This window comes from Rhinolophus ferrumequinum, chromosome 6 (genome assembly GCF_004115265.2).
Source record: "Rhinolophus ferrumequinum isolate MPI-CBG mRhiFer1 chromosome 6, mRhiFer1_v1.p, whole genome shotgun sequence".
Classification (NCBI taxonomy): Eukaryota; Metazoa; Chordata; class Mammalia; order Chiroptera; family Rhinolophidae; genus Rhinolophus; species Rhinolophus ferrumequinum.
In genome coordinates this window covers 1,533,732-1,549,237 of record NC_046289.1, presented here as the reverse complement: position 1 = coordinate 1,549,237, position 15,506 = coordinate 1,533,732, and the positions used below count along the sequence as shown (strand labels likewise).

Sequence of the window (15,506 nt, the reverse complement as noted above, 5' to 3'; positions counted from 1 at the left end):
CAAAACAAACAAGTAGGTGATAATGCTATGAAGATATATTACAAACATGTAGGTTTATTTTTATCACGTAAAATACTCGGTAAAATCGAGTTTCTCTAATATCTCATTGTATTCTGAAGCTGGACAATTTCATCCCAACAATTGCTAAGTCTCACAGAGTACTACGGCCGAGAGGCCATCAGATATCTGAAATGTCCACCAGCTCCCATCCCTGCAATAATACTACAGCATGCTGTTTAATCCTATAAATGTGAATTACTCTTATGCTTCAAATCCACCCTTATCAACTCAGTTCAGTTCGACACACAGTTATACCCAAGGCAAGTGGCTAGGAATGACGACGGCCAGAAAGATCAGCAGGGAAACAGGCTATCAGAGAACACAGGTAACAGGAAGAAAAAAGCAACTATATGCCACTTGAGAGCTACAAGCAAAACACTATGGGAACTGCTCTGTTTTCAACAGTGTGGCCCGTGTGACACACTGAACAACATTCCTGACAGCAACACCTAGGTGATAAAATATAAAAACCTATTTTTAAAAGCATTGCTGAGCTGACACACAGCAAGGAAGCCACAGGGGCCAAAAATAACGAGATAGCAAAAGCTCTAGGCATTGAGGGCATACCAAGGTGGCTTGCCCATCTGAAGCTTTGCTCTCTGGAGCTGAAGCCTGGCATTAAGAGAGAAAGATGAGGACCAACCAGGGTGGAGAGTCCAACAGGATATGCCCACATCTGTCCAGGACCCCAAGGAGCTATAACCTGAGTGTGGAGTGAATGAGAAACACGCCCCCACCCACAGAAGGGGGCAGCAGGTCCATCATGGTCTGAGTGAAGAGGGGACAACTGCCCTCGAATCTGTACCCACTATACAGCCCTCATGCAAGCTTTGTGACCCACAAAGGGGACCAGAGTGAGCCTAGCTGCGTGACCAGTTCCTGACCAAAGCATGTGCAAACCTCTCAGGAAATCCTACCTTTACCCAGGCCTCAAAAATGCTTACAAGTAAAGTTCCAAGTAAGTGAGCAGTTCATTATGAAAAAATCAAAGCACACATGATCAAACCATCATAACTAAAAGACAGCAGAAGCAACCTATGCAGATACTGAAATTATTAGTTACAGAATATAAAATAACTATGTTTAGTGTGTTTAAAGAAATACAAGAAGCTTAAAATATAAGCAGAGTAACCAAAAAAAGGTGGGGAAAAAACAAACTTCTAGAATTGAAAATTTTAATGAACTTAAAAACTACTTTATTGAGGTATGATCAACATATCATAAACTGCACACATCTAAAGTGTACAATTTTGACAAATGTATACACCATGAAACCTCACTACAATCAAGAAAATGAACAAACCCATTACTCCCCAAATATCCTTGTGCTCCTCTGTAATCCCTTCCGCCCACACCTCCTCGCACCTCTCCTAAGTCCCAGGTCCACAGGCAACCACTGATCTACTTTCTGTCACTAGAGATTAGTTTATGTTTTCTAGAATTTTATATAAATAGAAGCATACAAGATCTGACAAGTTCGCGAACTTGTTGCAACAATGCTGCTAACCTTTCTTCACATCAAAGGGATTATTCATTACGAATTTGTAGCAACTAGACAGTTAACCAAATTTACGTTTTGGAAGTGCTGAAAAGGTTGCATGAAAAAGTTAGACAACTTGAACTTTTTGACAACAATTCATGGTTCTTGCATCACGACAATGCACCAGCTCACATGGCACTGTCTGTGAGGGAGTTTTTAGCCAGTAAACAAATAACTGTATTGGAACACCCTCCCTACTCACCTGATCTAGCCCCCAATGACTTCTTTCTTTACCCGAAGATAAAGGAAATACTGAAAGGAAGACATTTTGATGACATTTTGCGCATCAAGGGTAATATGACGACAGCTCTGATGGCCATTCCAGAAAACGAGTTCCAAAATCGCTTTGAAGGGTGGACAAGGCGCTGGCGTCGGTGCATAGCTTCCCAAGGGGAGTACTCCGACAGTGACCGTAGTGATATTCAGCAATGAGGCATGGGGCACTTTTTCTAGGATGAGTTCGCGAATTTAATTGTCTGACCTCATATGTACTAAACAGCCAAATAAACACAGCTGAAGACAGAATTCATGAACTGAAAGATATATCTTAATAAACTATCCAAAACAGTACAAAGAGACAAAGAAAGGGAAAATATAAAAAAGAAATTAAGAGACAAGGAGAATAAAATGAAAGATTTTTATCAGAGTTCAAGAAAAAGAAAAAAGAATGAGGAAGAATACCTGTAGAGGTGATAGAGAATTTTCCAGAATTGTTGATAGATGCCAATCCTCAGAATCAGTAAATTCAACAATTTCCAACAGAGAAATGAAAAGAAATCCACATCTAGTTCTGATCAAAATAGGATTATCTCATCATGCTTTCATTAACTACCATAACTCCACTACATGACAGTAAGGGGATTTTCAACATCAAATAATAGAAAACGGTGACACAAGACTCACGGGAGTGGGGACAACAGAAACGTCTGGAAGCTGGAAAGAGCATGGGTGTGAGGTAGCCACCCTAGTAGAGCTGAGACAAACTGGAAGCCAGAAACAGTAAGATTGGATAAACAACCCGGTTCCAACACAGAATCTTCAGGAGACTGGGAACTGACTCCATCACGTCCCTCTGGGAAGGGAAAGGCCATGCAGAGCCCCTAAATAGGCAGAATGAGGGAAAGAGACTTAAGAAGCCTTGGAATCCCTAGATCTCCTCCCCAACTCTGTGTCCTGGTGATGGCAGAAGTCTAGAGGTTTGTTCTCGAGACAACTGAAATGTTATCTGGCCGGGGAGACGATAAGCACAGCTGAGAGCTGAATACCATATGGAAAACAGGGAGACTGAGTGACCATGTTAATAATAAATGCTTTCAGAAATACCTCTCACGTTTACAGTCAACTGTCTGGACAACATGTTTGGACCAAGGTGCCAAGACAATTCACTGGGGGAACAACAGTCTTTTCACTAAATGGTCCTGAGATAACTGGATATTTACACGCAAAAGAATGAATTTAAACAGAAACAGACTCATAGACACAGAGAACAAACTGATGGTTGCCAGAGGGGAGTCGGGTTGGGGGGGGGTGAGAAAGGTGAAGGGACTAGGAAGTACACCTTGGTGGTCACAAAATAGTCACGGGGCGTGAAGTACTGTATGGGGAATATAATCAATAATGTTGTAAAGACTACGTAGGGTGTCAGACGGGTACTGCACTTATGGGGGGAATCGCTTCATAGATTAGATAAACGCCTGACCACTGCGCTGTACACCTGAAACGGACATAAAATAATACTGCATGTCAACTATAGTTAAATATAGATACACAGTCACGGGATGTGAAGTACAGCATAGGGAATACAGTCAATGGTATTAGAATAGCTATGTAGGGTGTCAGGGGTAGTAGACTGGGGGGTGATCAGGCTGTGAGGGGTGTAGTCTAATCAGTATGTTGTTCTGTACACCTGCAAGTAATAAAAAACATGAATTTGGACCAAACTTCACACCACACGCTAAATTTAACTCAAAATGGATCACAGACCTAAATGTAAGAGTTAAATCTATAAAGCTCTTAGAAGAAAGCATCGGGGCAGGATGAACAGACCTCGGCAACATGTGGGGCACACAGAAACAAAGCCAAAGTGCCTCAGCTTTTGGCCTGGCTGCCTGAGAACACAGGATGCAGAACCGAAAGGGTGCGGTGCACAGCCGTTCACACAGCAGGCCCGCAACGCTGGCCCGGGCACTCAGAACTTCAGGGTCCCCTCCATTCCCAAACTAGTCCGGTGGCTCCCTGCACCTACACTGTGCTCTGGCTGTGCTAAGCACCTGCTTTCCTCCTGGGCGTGGCTGCTCCCAGGCAAGGCCAGCACCTGGAGATTCCCAGGAGGACGGTTCACGTCGGTCACAGTCCGTTGCCAGAGAGTGAAGCGTGTCCTGTGCGGTGCCACGGGAGAGGGCCCTGGAGCCTGTGCCTCGTTTGCCCTGGACTCTGCCATGTGCCTTCTGCCTTTGCTGACCTTGCCCTGCGTCCTCTCACTATAGTGAGTCACAGCCCCAAGGACAACTGTATCCTGAGTCCTGTGAGTCCTCCTAGCAAATTAGTGACACTGGGGGCAGTCTTGGGAACCGACACAGGCACATACAACAATGAGAATAAACCAATTTGCCTTTAAAATAGCACAAAGTCAAACCGGATCTTCAAAATCCTGTTGGACAAGTAAGTTCTGGATACTTCTGACAAGTGTGCACGGCTTAGGGGTGCCCAAACCTGACAGGGCAAGAGAGTCATGTGGGCAGTTTCCAGGTCCCACCCCACATGTTCTGAAGCAAAAGTCCTGCTGCTAGTCTGGGCCTCTCCCATGAAGACTTTCTGATGCAGATACACCTGGCAGAGTCCACAAAGGCTCGAGATTTGGAGCGGACAAGCACATCAGACGGCAAAAGTGAGAAGAGGACTCGAGGAACGATCGTTAGGAAGTGGAGGGTAAGGAAGGAAAACCCATAGTCCGACATTAGCAGGGCTTCTCCTAATGGCACAGGATGAGGGTACTGGAACCAAAGCGAAGCAAATATAATCTAATTTCACCTCAGCTCTGCAGTGGCTGTAATGCAGGGTCTCTGGTCCTGCTCTCTGCGGGTGGACACAATATGGTGAGGCCAAAAAGGAACAACAAAGCCAGAGATATGGGAGTCATACCACTATATTCTCGCTGGCGGCTGGTTGAGACACAAAAGCAAACATCCGCCAGTACCCCAACGAGGGGTCTTCCTGCACCCCAGTCTCACTGGCGGCCGGGCAAGACGCAGGAAGTAGGATCCACACGATCCGCAATCCACTGTCCACTTGGTAACCCCACTTGCTAGCCGCAATCCGTCGTCCGCTTCTCTGCCAACCAACCAAGCCCCTAGTGTAGCCACGGCAGTTACATCAGTGGCTGATGGCTAACCGGTTACAGCTGATGGCCGTCTACTACCCGAGCCTGCACCTTTCCACGCGAGGCCGACAGCCTGGAAACTGCTCTCTGGGACTCTGTCCTCACAGTGGTGACTGTGAAATTTAAAATAATAAACACTGCTCGATTTTCACTTTCTAACCCATCCACAAAGTATAAAAGGCTCGATTAGTTAGATAACAGCAAAACATACTATCAACCTCGACAAGTACAACTGAAAATGCTGGAAGGTGGGTGGGAAGGGGAGGTGGAGGAAGGGCTGGGGCAAATACCCTCGTCTTACAGGGAGGGAGACAGAGATGTGACTCAAAGCTGACAGTACAAAGAGAGAGAGATTTAAGGGTATCATTTACAGTCACAACAGTAGCCAATAAAAGAACTAAAACAGCAATTCAGTAATCGTAAGTTGGGAAGCAGAGCAGCAGAGTAACTTGCTCAAAGTTAGCTGGTTAGAAAGTTGTGAAGCCAGTGCCTGAATACGGGGCCTAGACATCAGACTGTGTCCTTACCAGTATTTGGCTGCTCCAAGCACTGTGCTAGGAAGTCACCTGCCCAAAATTACCTACTTCGTCAGTGGCAGAGCCAGAAAAAGAAACTAATTCTCTAGCCTTAAAATTACTTGGAAAAGGTTCTTACAAAAATTTCCAGGAAAGAGCATGGTGACAATGTCCCGACCTGCTCACTCTTTTACTGCACACCAACGTTTCTTAGAAAGACCCCCTCGGCTTAGACACACTTCCTCACCTACACTCAATGTGGGCCTACTCTCCAGCTCTACATCATGTGACAAAGGAAGCCCCTCTCCTGGAGACAACTGTGAACACTCAACCCACCAGCCATTCTGCCTTTTCAACCTGAAGGAAGGTCTAGAGCCATTGTCACATGCACAGAGGTGGCAGCTGCTGCTCCAGGATGTGCCATGGGCAGCGACATAGGAAGGGAGGGAGGGTCTGCTCTGCCCAGACCACCCAGCGCAGGGGCCAGGGTGCGGAATGGTGAGACCACTCAGTGCTTGCCGCTTTATGGCTTCATACAAAATTTTAAAATACTCAACAGAAATGATCATTGCTTCCCAAAAAATAATTCTTTAAGAATAAATTATATCCCAAACTCATTAGCACTTGTAAAAAGCAATTTAAAAAATTAATGTAATTCACTGTTGCTTACCCCATTTTCAGCACGTTTTTCTCCAGGTACACTTATCACATTTCTCGGAGTTCTTTGCTCTTGGGTCTGACGGCCACCTAAAGAAATGAAAGGACCGTGAGGGATATAAATGATGTTTAATTATTACATTGTTTTGTGCACCTGAAACTAATTTAAAAAAAAGTTATTACATAAATAAATAAATAAATAAATAAAAGAAATGAAAGGACCGAACTTACTAAAAGACATACTAGACAAACAATATTCTCCCATTTCTTTATTTATTCAAATATTTATTTAACACAAGTATAAAAAACCAGTTGAACTCCAGACTTAGTACAGTTGAAAAAATGTTTTACAATTAATCTGTATATACAAAGTTATTTAAATGAAATTTTTTTCTTTTAACATTCTATTTCAGAATCATAAAGCTGACTTTCTAACACTTAAAAATGGTCAAGAAGGTAAATTTTCTGTTATAATTATTTTACCACATTAAATTTTTATTAAAATATTTTAAAGGCTTTTATATTTTAGAAGAGACTAAAATAGAACTTAATATCCATAATAAAACATGCAAAAAACTGATCTTCACAAATAGTATTAAAAGTTGAGATGGACACTATTTCAATTTGGGCAGTCATGAATTTTCCTTTGTTCCGCAAAAATTAAAACCTTTTTTAAAAAAGCCCTTCAAATTTAAACTAGAACAATTCTATGTCATGTTTTTTAAACAAAGTAGAGTGACGCACAATGTCGGTACATCTGAAATATCTCTCTCTCTCTCTCTCTCTCTCTCTCACACACACACACACACACACACACACACACACACACAGAGTCCTGAGAGTTGAATGTCTGCTCGTCTTCACAGGTTTACTCGATGCTATTTGGAGAGTTCTCACCCCCAGAGTTTAATACCGAGCTTTAATACCGAGAATACACGATTTCAAAGGATCATGAACCTAATGTTAAAAAGACAGAAAAACATTTTTGTCTATTTCTTCCCTATTACTTTGAAAACTTGGAAGAAGAATTACATTATGAAAGTACGGCTTCACCTTAAACCACGCATTTTCTCCTAGAGAGTGACATCACCTCCAAGGGGGCAAAGACTGGCTCTTGGGGGTGAAATAATCTTCCTCCTTTATGTATAAAGCAAAGCTATATAACATATAAACAGATACACAGTATATCCGATGGGGAAGATAGTGGATAAATAAGAAGAGAATGTCCATAAAGGGGCCTTGGTGGGTGATGATGAAAAGAGCCTAAATAAATGTAGGTGACACGGCATGCAACTGAACTGTCATTTCATATGATCGAGACCAGTAATAGCAATGGGTGACGACTGCCTGGTCCTCAGCCACGTGGGAAGCAGAGGCAACGTCAGTCTTGGAGCCTCACTTCCGGCTGCTTAGTGTATAAGGTGGGGGAGAAGTTCAGTGAACAAAAACAAAATAGGGACCAAAGAGGCCATGTGAGCTGTTCTGTCCACCACCTTTTCTTGAGCTCGGAGACAGAATGCACATAAGCACAGGGCAGGAAAAGGCCAAGGGTAGGACATTACTGTGGGGCGGATGGGCTACTGAGTCAGGGCAGGAGAGAGAATGAATATGCAAGAAAGATGTGGTACGAGAGAAAGAAGGGGCGATGAGGTCGAAGGGATGGGTAGGGTCTTGTCACACATGCCATCGAAGCTAAGCATTAAATAGGGATGCAGGACTCTGCTGCAAGTTGTGAAAGGTGATGGAGTTGTGTGGTGAACTTCCTTCTTCCAATGCTACCTAATCCCCCGCAGCAGTCAGGGCGGGGGAGAAGATGACCTCCCATCACCACACGCCCCTGTCCCCTGCCTCCAAACTGCATTCGTTCTTCAGGGCTCACTCCAGCGCCATCCCCCCAGCATGCCCCTCTGATTGCTCCATGCTGAGGGCAGGCTCCTTAATTCTCATAGCTCGTCACCTGCTCTCCCCACTCGTCTTTTGTACTTGCCATGTCGATGCAACTAGATTGAGCAGCACCACGTGTGACCATGAAGGTCAACTGGAAGATTAGTGTTGTCACCTTCCTTATGACTCTGGACAGTTCTCTTAAGTATCCCTAAGACTTCTCAATTTTATAAAGTGAGAATAAAGGAAGACCCTCCCCCCAGCTCACCAGCCCAGGCCATTAAGGGTTATGTACACACATCAGGTTGATAACAGTAAAAAGTATAGCTAGGTAAGGGAGGGTATACCTATTTGGATAGCTCAGGTAGGCAGCTAATACAAATTCTCGGGACTGGAACAGCTTTTGGACCGTCCGCTAGTCGAATCCTTCACAGCAGGATTTTGCACAAAGGCAGGGCCCTTGGCTAAGGTGCAGGTGGATGAAGTGCTGGACCAGGAGTTTGGCCTCCTGATTCCAGATGACCAGCAGCCGATGGACTAAACTCAGAAGCAATAGTGCATACAGCACTGTAACAGAACGGACGGCTAGGAAAGACGATTCTAAAGTAGATCATAACTCGTCCCAGGGGCAAAAAATATCCTTTAATTAAAATACAAACAAAGGGCGATAATTTACAATAAAGAAATCCTCTTTTTACAGAAGGATATACTTCCATTATTTATTTTTTTAATACTACAAATAAACCGCAATCCTGTTAAATAACAAATTACGGGTCTCTTAACTGCACAGTGTATATGCTTTCAGAAAAAAAAGATTCCCTTATTTTCTTTAAATTTTGATTCAAAAAGAGGTAGCATATCCCCATGGTTCAAAATGCAAAGGAATAAGCAGGCACGTGAGTAACAATTTTCCCTCCCCCCAGGCCAGCAACGTTACCAGTTTCTTACATGTCCTCCCAAAGCTATTTCACACGTGCACAAGCCAATGTGGACGCACAGTTTCTCCACTGTCTCACACACAGAAAGTAAAACGTGTGTCCAGGTGACGGCGGGGGTCAGGGCACTGTTTGGATGTACCAGGATTTCTTTAGCCCGACGCCCTTGGGAGACATTTCGGTTGTTCCTACCAGCAATGCTCCGCAAGTGACACTGTGTAAGCCATTCAGGATGTGTGCAGGCACAGCTTTAGGATAAGTTCTCGGAGTGAGATTTGGGGTGAAAGGTTTTGTGCTTGTGTAAGCATAACGAATATTACCAAATTGCCCTCTACCAAAGCTGCCAACTGACACTCCCACGACAAGTGGAAGAGTGCCTGTTGCTCAGCTCCCTTGCCAACACCGTGGTATTATAATACACGCTGTAACCCTTGTATGACAGGTGGACTAGAACAGCTCAGTGCTGTCCCTGCGTTTCTTAATAGGAGCAAGGCTAAACAGCTTTTCGTGTATTCTGGGCCGCGGGTATTTCCTTTTCTGTGAACTGCATGTTTGGTGTGCATTTTGCTGCTGCTGCTTTTTTTTTTTTTTTTTTTTTGCTTATTCGTTTTTAGGATCTCTTTATATGTAAAAGAAATTAGTCCTCCTTTGCAATATGATATAATGCAATGAGCTATAAATATGATTTCCCAGTTTATAATTTGTCTTTTGATTTTGCTTAGAGTGGTTATTGCCACGTAGCTTTTTGTGTGTGTGTGTGTTTTTTCAATTGGATAACAACATGTTTTTTCCAGGACACATCAGCTTCAAGTGAAGTCGTTGTCCTTCAATCTAGTTGTGGAGGGCACAGCTCAGCTCCAAGTCCAGTCGCCATTTTCAATCTTTAGTTGCAGGGGCCCAGCCCACCATCCCATGCGGGAATTGAACCGACAACCTTGTTGTTAAGAGCTCGCACTCTAACCCACTGAGCCATCCGGTAGCCCCAGTTTTTTGTTTTTTAATAATTCAGTTTGTTTCTTCCGTTATGGTTTAGTGTTAACATTTAGAAAGGTCTGTTCATCATAAAAAAATAGCATATTTCCCAGAATGTTTCTAATCCTTTCATGGTTTTATTCTTAAAATCTAGGTATTTGATCTGTCTGGTATTTATCAAAAAACAATTCTTTTAGACAGCAGATCCTCGCAGGTGTCTGGCACATTATTGGACTGACTTTGGGTCCTGAGAAGGAAGAAAGAGCTGGGTGACTAAAAGGCATGAAATAATTGTACACTGAAATAAAAGAGATCAAGGAAACCTGACCAGGTCAAGGAAACGTGCAATAATACGACTCTCCCTCTTACCACCTGTGAGTGAAGGGGAAAAACAGCGTGAATAACTTATGCTAATATTTACTATTTAAAAACAATTTATGGCAAAAATTAACAAATGAGGAAAAAAGCACTTATCTACCTTGTTCAATGCTCTCGGTTGGGGAATCCTCATGTCGAAGGAAAAATTTCACTTCTTCCCTCCGTGGACCCCACTTCTGAAGATGCTCATACATCATATGATCGAAGGGTATGGGGCGCTCTAGGAAAAAACCACATCTTATTTATCTCAGAACAAAATAATTCCTACCTAAACTAAAAAGTGAATAAAAATAAATATAAATAAATGTACACATATATTAGAATTCAAGAATATTACAAGCACTAAATTTTAACTTTAACAAAATAAAAGCAGGAGTGTGAAGAACGGAAAATAATTTAGGTAACCGATAAACACAAGAGCAGTTTTACAACATTAAATAAGCAACATTGAAAAAAATGCCCTTTACTACTATATTTACCATGAAGCAGTATGCCTCCCACTCTTCAAATAAACGCATCAACAAATTGGTCGAACTTTGTTATTCATTAAAATGCTACAGGTGGTAATCAGATGTACAAAGGATGGACACACGCTTGCTGGCAATTCAGGGAGCCCACACAGACACCTAAACTTGTACACCAACGTTCACAGCAGCACTACTCACTAGAGCCCAAAAGTGGAAGCAACCGAAATGTCTACTGACTTATGAATGGATAAATAAAATGTGATGTAACAGACTATGGACATTATTCAGCCAAAAAGCAAAAAAAGAATTAATTACTGACATACATGCTATAACATGGACGAACCTTGAAAACATTAGGTGAAAGAAGCCAGGCAGAAGATGCCACATATTGTACAATCGCATTTATGTGAGGTGCCTAGACTATGAAATACACAGAGCCAGAAGGGAATACAGTGGCTGCCCGGGCAGAGGGGGGAAGGTCTGGGGAAGTACAGAGTTTGGTGACAGTTGCACAGCACCGTGTATGTCCTAAAAAACCACTGAACTGCATACTTTAAAATGGTGATTTTTATGTTATGTGAATTTTATCTCAATTCAAAGGGGGAAAAAGGAAATCTTGTGATATTCCCACTAGTGCTTGTGCTTGAAAGTGAGGAAGGATATCAGCAGGTCCCGAGGCTTACGGAAAACCACCTGGGGAGTGGCAGGACAAAACTGGACAGTATTTCTCTCCTTTTAACACATGTGTATGGCTGGGGAGAGACTCTTCTGCTCAGTCTAAGAACTTGACTTTGAATCAAGAGAATGAACTTTAAGAGCTGCAGTCCTATCATACATTCATGGTGAGATTCAAGGTGCCCTAGAGTTCTAGAAAAGTTCCAGATTTCTATAAAAAAGAAAATCCTACCGTTCACCAAACTGTGACACAGTGTGCTGCCGCCCTTTCACCTTCCCACCTGTGTAGGCAAACTGTGCCTTACTCAACAAATGTGAGGGCCTGGACAGAAACAGTTTCATCTCAGCTGAAAATGAAATCTGTGTGTGCTAGCTCAAGCTCAACTCAGAACTGAGTATTACAGCAAAAAACAAGCACAAAGTGAGCATTAAATTTTTAGTTTTGAAAGTAACACTTATTATATATACAGGCCTATAAAGATTTTTAAAAACACATGTATTGTAATTTTAGAATTGTGAGGCCTATACTGAAGCCTAATCGTGTCCCTCAGTTTTGCATAAAACTGTGTCTTAAGCTCTATCTTTATTAACATTGCTTTGACTTGTGGTGTTCATAGCTTTAGTTTTAGTCACTTTAATTAATCAACATTATCAATAAAATTCATGTTTTACAGTTTTTTACATTCATTAAAATGAATTCATAACCTTTACTTAAATCTACCAAGTCTGAGCATAACTTTATAAAAATTAAGTCCAATTTTGCCTTAAGCCACTTGTTTAACAAAAATTTATTGTTTCCTTTTATGAACTAAAAAAAAATTTTAAAGACAAGATTAATATCAGCCAGCCCGGTGGCTCAGGTGGTTGGAGCGCGGTGCTCCTAACGGCCAAGATCGCCAATTCGATTCCCACATGGGCCAGTGAGCTGCGCCCTTTACAGCAAAGATTGTGAAAAACGGCTTGACTTGGAGCTTGGCTGCCATGGGCAGCCGGAGGATGGCGTGAGCTGCTGTGGGCTGCCGTGAGTGGCCAGCAGCCATCCAGAGCTGCTGTGAGCATCTGACCTACGACTGGAGACCAACTGCCTCAGCGTGGGGGGGTTGCAAAAAAGGTGAAGGGATTAAGAAGTACAAAATTGCCAGTTATAAAATTAGTCACAGGGATGTAAGGTACAGCACAGGGAATATAGTCAATAATATTGTAACAACTATGCATGGTGCCAGATGGGTACTAGACTTATCTTGGCAATCACTTTGTAAGGTGTATAAATGTCTAATCACTGTTATACATCTAAAACTAATATAATATTGTATGTCAACTATGATTAAAATAAATTAAAAAGAGTGCTTGCTTCGGCAGCACATATACTAAAATTGGAACAATACAGAGAAGATTGGCATAGCCCCTGTGCAAAGGTAACACGTTAATTCATGAAGTGTTCCACACTTTTTATGGCATATTTGAAAGCTGCTAAGAGAGCAGATTTTAAAAGTTTACATCACAAGAAAAAAAATTCTGTAACTGTGTATGATGATGGATGTTAACTATGGTTAATTAGACTTACGGTGACCATTTCGTATCCAAATGTTGAATCATTACGTTGTATACCTGAAACTAATATAATGTCGTTTGTCAACTATACCTCAATTAAAAAATGTAAAACAAAAGAGATTACACTGATTATCCCTAAGTGCCCTTTACACACTTACACTTGGGTGCTCATCTCATTATCACCTCAAACTCAAAATGTGCCAGTTGGTCATTCCCTTACTTTCCAACAAAGACCCATCCCTGACTGCCACACAGTCCCTCTTCCCGTAGGCTGAATACAGGGTAACCCGCCACCCCCCAGCCCCACCGATGCTGCAGGCCTGTGAGCTGGTCTAGTCTCTACCCTGCTGCCTGCTCTCTCTCAATACCACGGTCATATCCTTCTGGTCCAGCCTTCATACTGCTCGTCCTGCTCAGTGCACCCTATTCTATCTCAATTCAAGCCCTACTTTAGAGTCCAAATTATTCTGCGCATTTTCTGTATTCAATAATCATATTACCTACGCTGCCCAGCTAGCTGGCAAAGTCCTTAAATGTAAGTGCCAGTATTTACTCTTCTAATTTTAATAAATGAATATTTATGAAGGGTCTACCATTTACAGGGTTTTGTACACAGGGAAACACATCCTGTTTCTGCCTTCATGAAGTTATCACAAGAAAAAGAGTAGATGGACAACTCAACATGTAACAAACCAAACCCTGGAAGGTCTCCATGGACAGAACTCTATTTGGTTAGTAGTGGTATCAAAAAGACTCCACAGAGCTGGACCTACCGTCACTGCTTCTTTCAGATGGCTGTAGGAAGGATCAAATCACATAACATGCTTCTTTACAAAAAGCTCCTGTAACACCCTATCCCCGTGTAACATAATAATACTCTTTTTATTTTAATCACTTAATTCCTTATTACCACTGATAACTAAGAACTGGAAACAATATTCTGCATTTGATGAACATTAAATTTTTTGTACTTAGTAATCTTTGTAGAGCCTGATACATACCATTTCCCCTCCACACTTCAGCTAAATGGCAACTGCCTTCTCCAGGTTCTTTGCAAAACTCCACAACATCTCGACATGTTGTTTCTGGTGTTATAGGAACTTCTGTTAAAATCTGCTCATTGTTGCTCAAGAACACGGTTAATATCATCTGTAAGAGAAAAGATTAAAGCTACAACTTAGAGTCATCATAAAGAGATTCATCAGTAAATTGAAAGTGACCCCCACCTCCCCACCGCCATTCCACCCACCTCTACCCCTACCTCCGCTCCTGCCAAAATGCCTACAGGATTAGTTTTGGGAAACTAATAAACTGATTACAAAATTCATGTAGAAAAATTAAAATGTAAAAAAATAAAAATTCCAAAAGAGAAGAGCATTAGGAAGGGAGCCAACACTACCAGATATCATAAGGCCTCAAAACAATATAGCACTAGTACCTAAATAGATCAATGGGACATAGAATCCAGAAACAGACAATGGTAAATGATGAAGGAGGTAAGTCAGAATCGAGGAGGGAAGAGACTGTACATTGAATGATTTCTGAGCAATTAAAATACCTATTGGAAAAAATGGATTCACTGCACATCATACACTAGCAGAAGTTTCTAACAGATCAAATATTTAAATATAAGTCATAAAAGTTCTAGAATAAAACTAGGCAAGTTCCTTTTATAACCCTGGTGTACAGAAGCCCTCCCTAACTGACTCAAAAACCAGACACCACTTTAAAAATTGGTATATTCAAGAAATATAAGAATCTTTTACAAAGCGAAAAAGACAAACTGGGGAAAAATATTTGCAATTCATAGTACAAAAAAAGGCTAATCTCAATATATAAAGGGCTCCTAATATTGTGATAAAAAGACCAAAATTCCAATATAGTTTTTTAAATTTTCTGAGAAAATATATCACAGTAAAAGAAATGCAAATGGCCCTTAAATATAAAAATACATCATAATGTATTTGAGAAAAATAAAAATATTTTAGCATTTTTTTGTCTTTAAAAATCCTAACACTTTGATCTAAGATCTGAAGAGATCCTAGGGATTTAAAAAATATATATTGCTCCTAAAGTACAATTTAAACCAGATTTTCTTTCATCAGACTGAAATATAAATATATATTTATAAATATAAAGTATTTATGGTTTGTTTGTTTGTTTTTTTAAGTATTTCTGTTTAATCTTTGATCAAATCAACAAAATCTGCATTTGCCCCAAATTCTCCTCTCAAAACCTCATCTGTCAACTAAATATTTTAGTTCATTGTTAAAATACTTTTTTCTTAGGAGTGCCCTAAATTCCTAAGTTGTGAGATCTTTCTATTTTATGAACTGGTCAATTTTGGTCAATTTTAAGTAACCAAAATTGATAATAGTTATGAACTGGTTTCCTAACCACCCTCTCCTCTCACCAACCTACCTTTCAGCATTGCCAGTTCATTTTCTAAACGTAAATCAAGTGAGGTCATTTCCCTGCTTAAAATATCCGGGA

General features: G+C 41.3%; 1 protein-coding gene and 1 non-coding gene across 5 annotated transcripts in view; one reads left to right on the top strand and one right to left on the bottom strand.

The window, feature by feature from the left end:
• PPP1R13B (protein phosphatase 1 regulatory subunit 13B) overlaps positions 1–15,506 on the bottom strand; it is a 74,783-nt gene that overhangs the window by 30,852 nt on the left and 28,425 nt on the right. For 3 of the 4 annotated variants that reach the window (XM_033107474.1, XM_033107472.1, XM_033107473.1), the window contains exons 2-4: positions 14,015–14,162; positions 10,421–10,540; positions 6,165–6,241 (exon numbers count right to left, since the gene is read on the bottom strand). In XM_033107474.1, coding sequence (XP_032963365.1) covers positions 6,165–6,241; positions 10,421–10,540; positions 14,015–14,162 — 345 coding nt within the window. Of the gene's footprint in view, positions 1–6,164; positions 6,242–10,420; positions 10,541–14,014; positions 14,163–15,434; positions 15,452–15,506 lie in introns of those variants that run through there. The other variant, XM_033107475.1, reaches the window with a different exon arrangement.
• On the top strand, positions 12,806–12,912 carry LOC117024368 (U6 spliceosomal RNA). Its single transcript, XR_004423437.1, has one exon. It is a non-coding gene; the product is annotated as a U6 spliceosomal RNA (small nuclear RNA).